Below are 12,362 nucleotides of genomic sequence, written 5' to 3' on the forward strand. Positions count from 1 at the left end.
CCACCGCTGACAGTACCCTTCATGGTAGGCCGGATGTTGATCGCCGCGGCAGCTATGTTAACATCGTGACATCATTGCAGCGCGACACAGTGTAGCCTGCTCAATAAAAACAATGGAAAAGTTGAACGAGACACATTAAACCAAGAGCTACCATGGAAGTCGTCCAGCAACAGCTGGATGACAGCTGTTCGCCCAAGCAAGCGTTTTACGCGACATGTTCATCGAGGCTACTGTTTGTTTGTTTCTATCCCCACGTCGCCCGGAAGTGACGATTCTGTTGACCAATCAACGGAGGGTGTGTGTAGCTCGATTTTCCGGGCACCCTTTCAGGCGTCTCAGTACCCCAACGGAGGAGTACTGAAGACGAGAGCAAAAAGAGTACGGCTCAGTCCGGGTCACGCCCACTTTTGGCAGTGGAAACGCAATCTGTACCGCACCTTTGCGAACCGAACCATACCGCAACCCCGCAGTGGAAACGCGCCAAGTCGACACTGAATCTGGACCCAACAGGTCTTTTCGAACATTGGTTAGACGGAAGAAAATAATGTTTGATTGGTTTCATGGCCGTCTTGTATGGGGAGCGGGACAGCTCTCGTTCCATAAAAGGTTGTCTCCCTACCATCACCCTTAACACTTATGTCACTCCTACCACTCCTCTCCGAGGAGGAAGAATGCCCATATTTAGAAAGCAGAAAAGCATTGACATACACAGCACAAAAACACATATATACAATTACACAACTATTACACAACTAATACACAACTATTATATGACACTACGTTTGTTCTCTTAATTAAATCAACACTATGTGTAAATAATGTATTAATTTCGCCAACACCATCATTTCACAACAGAGGAGGGTAATTAGAGAATGATATCTTCCATGTCTAGAAGCTAGAAGACAAGAGCCCCTTTGGTGAAGTACAGAAAGGAAGTACACAACCAGACATGGGCGTTTTCCTCTTTGCATTCCAGCTATGTTTACTTCCAGATGTGTGTGTCCAGGTTTGTTTACAATGTGCATATAAGTTCCATGTATGCATACATCCAGATGTGTGCGTCCAGATGTATACATGGCCAGGTGTTTATACCTCAAGAGGAGGCGTATGTTTCAGGTATACTTCCAAGTGTGCTTATGCCCAGGTTTGTGTACAACATGTGTATAGGTTCCAGGTATACATACTTCCAGATGTGTATGTGTATATATTTTGTAAATGTATATACAAATGTATATAGAAAGGGCTTTAGTTAGATCCCAACAGCCACAAGGCCTCTGCTAACCTAACTAACTTTGTTACGCCATTCAAGGGTGAGGTGGTTAGATATGCTTCCTTTGACTTTCACCACATTGTGGTGCAAGATGTACGGGGTTTAACCCATCAACCATGCATGAAATTGGGTTTTGTCACAGCACTTGTTTATGTGTGTTTCTACAGTTACATAACGCTGCCATCAAGTCTCTCTATTCCTCTTTAGAAGTCCTCTCAAAGAGCAGAAAGGGCTTCAGCCTCCAGGCTGGGATGTGAAAGTGCTCCTTCATGAATTCACGTAGAGCCGGAAACATTTACAGCACGTTAAACACGTCCCTGGGCGACACTTACTAAACATTAACAGCACTGCTGTTGTTGAAGTCAGCCCTACATGTGTTTATCTGGCATCCATCTTGTATTACTCCTGGATAGATTGGTAGTTTTTGTAAAACTAAAGAAAAAAATATTATAATGATTTCTCTAGTTTAGTGCTATTAGTATTAATACTGCTAATATTAAACTATTTCCCCGGATGATGACAGTATGATGACAATATTCAGCAGGGCGGCCAAAACAGCGGGTGTATGAAATTGGATATACACCCGCTGTTGTATATCCTTCCCTGATCCCTTGAATGATGTGAATTATGGGGATATTCGCTAAATGTACCCACAAACTGCTTATTTCAATCATCTGGCCTCTTGAGTTTTAGAGTTATTCATCACTGGTAACACGTAAAGACAAATGAACACATGACATCCTCCACTGTTATTATTGTTCCTGGGTTTATCATTTTTCCTCCGGAAATTAAACACATGGGAATATTCACAAAGCACAAGACAAGCACTACAACTTACTCTGAAGACATTCTCTTCGAACATATAGAAGATGTCTATCATCGAACATAAAGAACACGTGTGGCAGTGTGTGTGGATGATGGCTGGTTCAAGAAGCCTCACCTGGCAGAGGCTGATTGGACTCTGGGGCTGGGTGAGGCTACAACATGTTTATCATTGAACATACAGAACGTATGAGGTCATCACCTCTACGTTACCTGAGGTCATCACCTCTACGTGACCTGAGGTCATGACCTTTACGTGACCTAAGGTCATCACCTTTAACTTTGGCCCCTCTGACACCAAAGACCTTGTTCACCTTGCAGCCATGTTTGGTTAGTTGGGATGGGGAACCGGTTTCGATTATTTGGTAACCATGACAACCAACCAAAACGTGAATGCGGTCCAATAAACCTAATGCTAAGCATAGTTTTGGCAGGTTGCAACTTAAAGCATGAGATATATAGCTAATACATTATTAATTATGAATATTGCAGACTGTATGAAGAAGTTGGATAATCAATCATCCTTACACACACACACCTTCACACACACACACACACACACACAAATAAATCACCTGAAACTGAGCTGACGTGCACAGGATGTGCACGTCAGCTCATGGGGGGTGGGGGGGGGGAGGCGCCCTCAGGTCTCTGCGGTCTATGTCTGTAGTGACATGGGTTCTGCTTCTGAAGGTCGCTGGGTTTTACCGTCTCTTTCCTCATTGACCCAGACCCCCCGACTTCAGGCTTAAGCGACGGAGCGATTCGATTGGCTGGCCTGACACTACGGGATGGAAGTGGGCCGTCCGGCTGCTAGCGCCGCCGCGACGGGGCTTTTTCTTGCGGGCTCCACCGCCGCGACGCGACAGTGCTCCGACGCCACCACGGGGGCCGCGTTGCCACGGCTACCCCGCAGGCCCTTGCGTAGGCGCACGGTGAAGAGGCCGTAGACGATGGGGTCCAGGCAGGCGTTGAAGAGGCCGAAGATGAAGAGGATGTGGGTGAGGGAGTGGGACACCTTGCCCTCGATGTGGTCCGGGAAGAACCAGTACCAGAGGCCCAGCAGGTAGTAGGGCGTCCAGCACACGATGAAGCACAGCACGATGACCAGGCTCATCTTCAGCGTCCGCATGCGCGCCCGCGGGATGTTGTCCCGGGAGCAGCGCAGCGGCGCCTCGTTGCACGAGGCTGGGGACAGACACACGCCGAGGGGGTGGGAGGAGGGTTATGATTGTGATAATGATGCTGGTCGTTCATGTTATTACTGGGGAGGGATAATTGGGGGGTTTAGGGCTTTTTGACTTTTATAATTTCATAGGATTATGCGCATTAATAGAACATGTTTATGAATATTATATTGTGTTTCTGCCACTATCTTCTGCTCACTGCACTTCAGACTGTGGGATATATCTATAATGTTTATGGATTATGATGTTGGTAACCACATTTGATCATACAAAGATTGTTGACCTAATCGCAAACGCTTTGACTTGACATATTTTCTTAATCTAACAGCTAGACATGACTATTTTGTACTTGTAACAAAAGAACCACTAAATCACTGATCACTAAACTAAGATTACCAACGTAGCCCTAGCCATCGTTAGGATTATAACCTCCGGAGAATGGTTGGGAGGGGGAGGGGTTCCGGAGGGGGGGTTGGTCCTGAGGGGGGGGGGGGGGACCTACAGGCCTTGCGCATCCTCCTGGAGATCTGGAGGAGGATGCGGGAGTAGCAGGTGATCATGATGACGAGGGGCAGGAGGAAGAGGCAGCAGAAGGTCAGCATGTTGTAGGCCGTCTCCTGTCCGTGCGTCTGGAAGCTGCCCCTGGTGGTGCACTGGGTGAAGTTCTGCGGGTGGGTGATGGTCACGCTGTGGAAGATGAAGATCTGAGGGGACAGAGGAGAGGTGTCACAGCCTTGATGGAGGACTTCCACATCTGGATGGTTGTGTAGAGAGAGTTTGTCCCGACGGAGGAGAGACGGACAGGGCGAGAAGATGTCACTGGTTGTGGGTGGATACTGGATATGGAGAGCAATTTCCTTTAAAACATTTACTTTTACATTTAAGGCACTTAGCAGACGCTTTTATAAAAAACGACTTACAATAAGTACATTTGTCAGAAGAAAGAAACAATGTATTTCTGTCGGTGCAGAAAGGATGTTCATAGAACCAATTTGCCAAGCACTAACAATCGCTAGGTTAACCCATTCCCTGTATGTTGCTGAAGTATGTCTTGTTTGAATGTGCCTGACCCTCAGGGAAGTTCCCTCAAGGGAAAAACAAAGTTCTTAGAATTTGAATTGAATTTGAATTTATTTTTGTATACAACAGAGCTAGCTAGGCAAGGCACGGCAACCTGATTTATATAGCACTTTTCGTACACAAGGCAGACTCAAAGTGCTTCACATTTAAACATTGTCATACAATAAAATAAAATAATAGATAGGTAAATGAAACATAGGCATAAATTAGTAAAGTATATGTAAAACAAAGGCAAAAGCATTTTAGAAAGTACAATGTATTTAAGATCAGATGAACCGTATCTCTGGTACCCACGTCGGGACTCCAACGCGACCTAAAAGAACTTGGTCCTTTCTCTTGGACTCCAACCCGTATTCTAGGACTCTATCCCAGACAGAACTCGGGTCTGAAACCCTTCAAAGTTCATGTCTCTGGTACCCACGTCAGGACTCCAACCTGACCTAAAGGAACTCTCTAGGACTTCAACCCGACCTTAAAGGAACTTTGTCCTTTTGCTGGGACTCCAACCCAGATTCTAAGACTCTAACACAGACAGAATTCAGGTCTCAAACCCTTATCCTTTCTCTTTGGTATCAAATCATGTATCTCTCTGGTAAAAATAGATAATAAAGGCAAAGTTACGTAAAAAGGCATTTTGGTAATAGAATAGAAAATAAAGGAAAAGCTAAAGGCGAAGCTAAAGCAAACACAAAAGTCTTCAGTCTTGTTTTAAAAGTGATCAGAGTTGGGGCAGGATGGATGGATGGATGGATGGATGGATGGATAATTGATTGCCCCCTTGGGGAAATTGTTGTCAGTGAATAGACAGATACACATGACCTTCAACCACAACATAAAAACAAAAAAACAACCACTGACAAGACAATAACCCAAAATCATATTTCCCACGTAGTACAAGGACACATCAAAGGTTGTTAGCTTTTTAAACCAACAATTAAAAAAAGCTGATGGATTGTTGAATGAATGACTGTTTTGTCATATTTTTGGAGAGGGCTGGGTTTTGAAACCTGGCCCTTAGCCATTTTGTAGTCTACATCAAATGAGATCAGCTTTATTTAAAGTAAAGCCTTTGCTATCCTCTTTTCTGAAAGAGCTCTGTGTACTGCTCCCACTTCAACTTATTATCTAAAACCAACCCCAGATACTAATACTCATGGACAGACTGTATGGGTTGCCCTTGGACAATCGTTGAATGAAATGCAACTAAAATCAATAGCCATCTCTTTAGTCTTTGAGGTGTTTAGCAGGAGATGGGATTTTTTACACCAGTCAAGGAAGCTATTTGTTGCATAGTAACTAAATACTGCTTTCCAATGTTTCGTGTTTACTCTGGGGATAATTAACAGATTGGTCTCAGAAGATCTTAGTGGTCTAGAAGGCTTATGTAGTGGAAGCATATCAGTTAAATATTTTGGGCCTAAACCATGTGGGGATTTATAGGTTAGCAACATGATTTTAAAATCAATTCTCTGACCTACAGGAAGCCAATGTAACGATTTAAGAATTGGTATAGTATGTTACATTTTTTGGTGTTAGTTAGAATTCTAGCAGCAGCATTCTGAACAAGCTGAAGTTTCCTTAGAGTTTGTTTTGGGAGACCTGTAAGGAGACCATTGCAGTAATCAAGCTTACGAGTGATAGGCATGTACAATTTTTTTTAAGTCTTCGGTGGTCATGAGCCATCTAAGTCTTGCCAAATTTTGAAGGTTAATTTTGTAACTGATTTGATATGACTGTCGAAATGTAAATCTGAATCCATGATAACCCCTAGATTTCTTGCTTTGATTGAGGTTTTCAGGGAAAGAGAGTGAAGGGGTTGGGTTACTTTAAGCCTTTCCGTATTAGCACCCAATACAATTATCTCTGTTTTGTCCTCATTTAGTTGTAGGAAATTTCGGCACATCCAGTCTTTGACTTGCTCAATGCACTGGCACAGCAGATCTATGGGCCGAAAGTAATTTGGTGATAGCGATACATGGATTTGCTTGTCATCAGCATAGCAATGATGGTCAATATGGTTGTTTCGCATGATTCGCCCTAGTGGGAGCATGTGGATGTTCCTTTTGGAACTCCACATGACACGTTGGTTGATTCTGATACAAAGTCGCCAATGGAAAAAAGTAGTTCCTATTTTGTAGGTAGGACCTAAACCAATTTAAGACTGTGCCTAAAAGCCCCACCCAGTTTTCTAATCTGTCCACAAGTATTGTATGGTCTACAGTGTCGAATGCAGCAGTATTGAGTTTTTGCCAAAGTCTGTGTTAAGACGGATGTCGTTGACAGCTTTAATAAGGGCGGTCTCGGTGCTGTGAAGGGGTCGAAATCCTGATAGGAAGATGTTTTAGCAACCAGTTGATGGCAGGACATGATTAAGTTGCTGGAGAACAACTTTCTCAATGATTTTACTTATGAAGGGTAAATTTGACATTGGTCTGTTAATAATAGAGGCATCTAGGCTCCGCTTAAGAGGTATAATAACTGCTTTTGGGAAACGCTTTTGGGAAAATGCCTGATTGGAGAGAGTTGTTAACTATTTGCAATATGTCTATTGCTAGGCAGTCAAAAACATTCTTAAAGAGGTTGGTAGGAAAAGTATCAAGGCAGCTGGATGGCTTTAGTTGTGTCACTGTTTCCACAAGAGCTAGGATATGATGCTACACAATGCTAAGTAAAAAGTACGTACAACATACAATAAGTGCTGATAGGGGGGTAGGGGGGTAAGGGGGGGGGGGGGGGGGGGGGGGGGGTAAGGGGTAAGAGTCTCGGTGAACTCTGAACCAGTGAGTCTCGAATCTCTTGCGGAAGCTGGTGTGCGACTGCAGGGAGCTCGTTCCACCAATGTGGTGCAAAACAGAGCAGAGTTGTGACTTTGATGGTCGACTTAAAACCCCACCTAAACTGCACCCCACCTATATCCAGTTATGCACTCATCCTGCGCTGCCACCCAGTGGCCATCAATGATCTGCCAGTTGGACCGTGCGCGCTACTCGGCTTGATAGAAACCGTTCTACAGAAAGTCACAAACCTCTCTTAAAACAGAAGAGCTTCAAGGGACAAATCAAACTTAAGGAAATAAGTTAATTTTAATTTAAGTTTAATGTATGCCCTTCGGTCTGTGGGTCAGTTGTAGAGTCATGACTAATCCCAGAACCTGAAGTTGATCTGTGCATACTGAATAATAACAACAGAAGCAGTGATGCGGCCCATATTAGGGGCAAATTGGTGGGTAGATGATAATGATCCAGACCACTCATCTGCTGTGATCCAGCCGCATCTTTGAGCACAATAAGATAAATCAAGTTCAGACCCGATATATTGACAGAGATTTATCAAACGCAGCTTACTTGAAAGATCGCTGATAATGAGGACAGATAAGGAATCGCCACATTATGTTCTGTAAGAACACACTTCAATCATAAACAACACAGTCAAAGAAAGGTGGCAGGATACATGAAGAAAAGAGGATGAGGTTTGACTTTACAATATAGAAAACCGCTGCTATGTAGACCCACTGTTCATTTTATTCAGCAGTTTCCTAGTTGTGGTTGCTTGCAGTTACCACCAAACCAATATTCACTGAACAATATTTTCTGTGCGTACCTCAGCAGGATGAGCCAGGCGCTAAGATAAAGCTCAGGGGATTGATCGAGTCACTAACAATGCCAGGCTCGGGCCTTCTCATCCCCCTTTACAATCCTTCAGGGGAGGCGTAATAAACGATGGATTGTCATTTATGTAAATAAGCGTAGAAGATAAGAAACCAAAACATCCTAACAGACCCGTTGCGGAGGTCCTGTATGTGCGTGTCTGTGTGTGTGTGTGTGTGTGTGTGTGTGTGTGTGTGTGTGTGCGTGTGCGCGCGCGCGTGCCAGTGCTGTGTGTGCTGCTGCTAACAGAAGATGATGTAAATCCATCCATCTGTTGCAGCGAGGCAGGGATTAAAACCCCATTCAGATCTGAGCTCAATGAGAACACTGAAGCACACTGTTGATCTTCTCAACGCTGCCGTCTCCGTCCCTTTAACACCTGCAGCGGAGACTGCAGGGGCTCTATGAGTGTACCCGATGCACAGAAGTGTGTGTGTGTGTGTGTGTGTGTGCGTGTCTGCGTGCGCGTTGGTTTTCTGTGGCTGTGTATCTGATGAACAGACAGAAGAGTGTTTGTGTGTGTGTGTGTCTGTGTGTTTGTACCTGATGAACAGACAGCAGCAGTTTGTGGATGTGTGTGTGGGTGTGTGTGTGTGTGTGTGCGTGCGCGTGTGTGCGTGTGTACCTGCGGAGCAGACAGCAGCAGGCTCATGCTCCAGGCCACGCTCAGCATCGCGCGGTTCCTCCGCCGCGCCTCGCTGAAGCCCAGCGGGTTCAAGATGGCCGACTGGCGGTCCAGGCTGATCACCACGGTGACGAAGGCGCACGAGTACATGGCCTGCAGCTTGAGGAACATCAGCAGGCGGCAGGCGGCGTCGCCCGCCAGCCACTGCACCGTCACGTTCCACGCCGCGTCCACCGGCATCACGATCAGCGTCACCAGCAGGTCGGCCGCCGTCAGGTGCAGGATGAGCACGCGCACGTGCGAGCTGCGCTTGTGGCCGCTGGCCGCCCACAGCACGCCCACGTTGCAGAGCGTCGACGCCGCGCACAGGATGGAGGTGAGGACCACGCGCACCAGGGCCGCCGTGGAGAAGGTGGGCAGCTGGAGGTCCGCCGCGGAGGCGTCCCCCGGGGGGCCCGAGGAGACGGGGCCCGGGATGGGGCCCGAGGTCGGGGGGAGGCCGGGGGGAGGCGGCGGGGAGAACACGGAGGCCGGGGTGAGGAGCGCGGAGAGGGTGGCGTTCATGGCAGGAAGCAGAGGCAGGGGGAGCTGTCCGCACAGCAGGTGAAAGGTCGAGTCAGTTTTATTAGTCCAGCCCTTCATCACAGCTCTCAAGGGGCTTCATAGGGCCACCCTCTAACAATAGCCCACAAAAGGAAAAGGAAAACTCATAAACATCCCTCTTCTAGTGGTTGAAGCTGAAGTAAATATTTATATATATATATATTTTTTTTCTCTTTGTCTCATAAACTGGGTTATGTTTGGACTGATGTTTCCTGACGGCGGACCGGAGAACCTTTTGTGCACTAATCACGCGCTCTCTCCTCGGATGGTTAGTGATGATAACATTAGGTCCAAACAACACGAGAGCGTCAAACAATCCTCGCTCTACCGTCGTCACGTTCATTAGGTTCGTTCTGTAGCCAAATGAGAGTGATGCGTTAAGTAAGTTGTAAGAATAGGCCTATAAGTTCAAAGGAAATTGATCTGAACATTCTAGCTACTTCAGATCAAAAGATAATGATCCCCTACTCGTAGTTTTAATATCTACCAATGCGGACATCTTTCGATATGTAGTTTATTATGTAAAAAACGTGATTACATTTTTTATGTGCACATCATATTTTATGGTGTTAAATGTAAAGTCTGTACCGGAGATAGGGTTGTAGGGTGTTAAGTCTGTTATTATTAATATAGACGCGCGTCTGCCAGCTTTGGAACCTCGACTGACTATCGCACATTGTACGCACATAAAAAGATAGGTATGTTCTCTGTTAATTTCCCAATCAAATTAATTTAAAATAATTTATCTAAGAACAAGCATAAGAAGGCATTAACTTTAGGATAAGAAACAATGAAAACAAGTACAAAATGCGCAATGTTGAAAAAAAGGGTAAACTTACAAGTAGTTCCATCGGTTCGTGAAGACGCGACAGTATTCCCTTGTTCATGTAATTAAACTAAATTATTCCCGCATTCCCGACGTGATGAGAAAGCCATTTGATTGACCAAACACTCCGGTGCGTCGTTGTCAGCCGTGCGTATCAGATGGAATCCAAGCTTTCCTGACGCGCGATCCGAGCGCACAGTGGGTGGCGCGGGAAGACTGGCGCTTCGTGTTGCTGAAGATAGGGGGAGGGATGGTTCGGGAGGGTGTCTTCTCCATGGTCCAGTTCAACTAGTCTTCTTCCTCAAAGCTCAGGACGCACTATAAAGAGATGCATTTCAGCGCGTAAACAGGTTGGCTTGGGGCTATATAAGGTCAACGGGTTCCATGATGGCGTTACATTGCCGACGATGAATCCTTTGGGCAACAGGGCTACATAATTGCTGAGGATGGATGCTTTGTGTGCTGAGTGAAGCGGCTCAAATGTCTCAGTGCGCATTAGCGTCCGCAACGGCGATATTAGGGTAATGTCCCCGACCTCCGTATGCATTTGGATGTTTCAACCGCAATGTGAAACATTAACAACGAGTTGTTTAATATTTAAGTCTGTTTGACTGGCAAAATACCCTGACCCTGGTAAACATTTCTAGTGAGATTGAAATTGAAAAAAAATTCTCCAAAGGGAGCGAAGTAGAGAGAGAGAGAGAGAGAGAGAGAAAGAGAGAGAGAGAGAGGAGGTCACATACGTGTGTGTGTGTGTGTGTGTGTGTGTGTGTGTGTGTGTGTGTGTGTGTGTGTGTGTGTGTGTGTGTGTGTGTGTGTGTGTATGAGAGAGAGTGCATGCAAGGACTTATTATAATTATCTTGTTCCTCCTTTTCATTGTTTGGCATTTTAAGGTGAAATATAAAAAACAGCCCTTTTCTCTTGCCTCAGCCCTTTTCACATCGCAGAACGCACCCTGATCTAAAGCCTTATAGTTATGCTCATCATATCTCCCTATTGCAGCACTTCACTGGTTGTTCTGCTACATAGTCTGACACTGTTTTCCAAAGGGAATTAAAAAACTATTATTCAAATCTCTTTTTCATTGTGGTCAGCCATCAAATGGACTGTAAAACGTGTCCTCTGTTCACAGGTCACGATACCTCAATCAGCTGGAACGCCGTTTTAAAGAGGTGATATTATGCCAACAGGTGTGAGTGTGATTAGCCATTACTGGCCTGTCCAGCTAAATGTATGCTGGATAGATCGTTCCACCAGCCTATCCAGTGGTCTGCGGTAAATCTAAGTGGACATGCCCACTTTTGGGGGTGGTAATGATGCCCATCATTACTCATCTGTGAGAGGATGACTGGTTCAGGGGACTTGGGGACACAGAGCTCTAAAGTCCTCTCTTCATTGAGTTCCTCCGCAGAGCTCTAAAGTGTTCTTTGATGGTGTTCCTCCTAAGAGCTCTAAACTATGACGGATTACCGCATGGGCAAAGTGGCCACATGTCCAGGGCCCTGGCCTAGTGGGGGGGGCCTTGATATATATATATTTTATTTTTTTGTTCAAATGGCCAAGACTTTTGGTCATAAAAGTAATTGCATGTGACTAAACACAGAAAAAAAATTGTAATTGCTGATCACATTCACACCTGGTGGCATGTTATCACCCCTTTAAGTTTAGCCATACAGACCAATCACAGCCCTAATGAGTCTGGGACATAACGAAAGGGGCACAGGGGGACCCAATTAGGAAAGTATAGTTCGGTATCCATGGTTAGCGATTATCTCTGCTCATGAGAAATGTTGTTAAGAGAGAGAACCACGAGGGCCCAAAGACGGAACCCTGAGGAACACCAGGGTTCTGGAGAACCGTCCTAACCCGGTGAAAGTTGAATAGCATGTAAACCACCAAAGAAGAGATCAATTCATCACACAGCCCAGGCAGGAAGCAAAGCTAAACCAATGTCTGAACCCTTCATCTAAACAGCCGCCTTCATCTCCTTCAGTAGCCTACCGTCTTATTAGTCCGTCTTTGCTACTAATGTGTTCATGAGGTCTGGTCACTGCGACGACTACGTTTTCAAGCTAGTGCAGTCTCTGTTCAGACAAATTTAGTCTTTCTCCTCCGTGCTCAACAACCAGTTGAAAGCCTTTAGCAGGATTAACAGGGGAATGTTGAACATGAAATTAAAGAAAACTAGCTTTCCTGTTAGCACATCGGCATATGCAGGTGTGTGAACAGGCAAACAGAGGGATGTCAATTGTTTGTGTAACCTAAGTCGTTCGACACCCTACAGCTGTAAGCAATCCCTTC

The 12,362-nt window shown here is 45.4% G+C and overlaps 1 protein-coding gene across 1 annotated transcript; it reads right to left on the minus strand.

Annotated features, from left to right (window-relative positions):
• Positions 1-1,795: 1,795 nt before the first annotated feature.
• On the minus strand, positions 1,796-9,273 carry LOC115558906 (putative gonadotropin-releasing hormone II receptor). Its single transcript, XM_030377457.1, has 4 exons — positions 9,155-9,273; positions 8,632-9,061; positions 3,782-3,983; positions 1,796-3,280 (listed from the first exon to the last, which is right to left on the minus strand). Exons 1-4 carry the CDS (start codon positions 9,271-9,273, stop codon positions 2,877-2,879), a joined length of 1,155 nt encoding a protein of 384 aa, XP_030233317.1. The 3' UTR covers positions 1,796-2,876.
• Positions 9,274-12,362: the final 3,089 nt, after the last annotated feature.

Source organism: Gadus morhua, chromosome 14 (genome assembly GCF_902167405.1).
Source record: "Gadus morhua chromosome 14, gadMor3.0, whole genome shotgun sequence".
NCBI classification, from domain to species: domain Eukaryota; kingdom Metazoa; phylum Chordata; class Actinopteri; order Gadiformes; family Gadidae; genus Gadus; species Gadus morhua.

Bases quoted from the DNA above. Each gene is read 5' to 3' on its own strand.
- LOC115558906 (XM_030377457.1), bottom strand. From the start codon at position 9,273: ATGAAGGGCTGGACTAATAAAACTGACTCGACCTTTCACCTGCTGTGC. The intron at 3,984-8,631 runs GTACACACGCAC...CTGTCCCCTCAG, and splicing joins TGCTGCTGTCTGCTCCGCAG to ATCTTCATCTTCCACAGCGT. The intron at 3,281-3,781 runs GTAGGTCCCCCC...GTCTGTCCCCAG, and splicing joins CAGGAGGATGCGCAAGGCCT to CCTCGTGCAACGAGGCGCCG.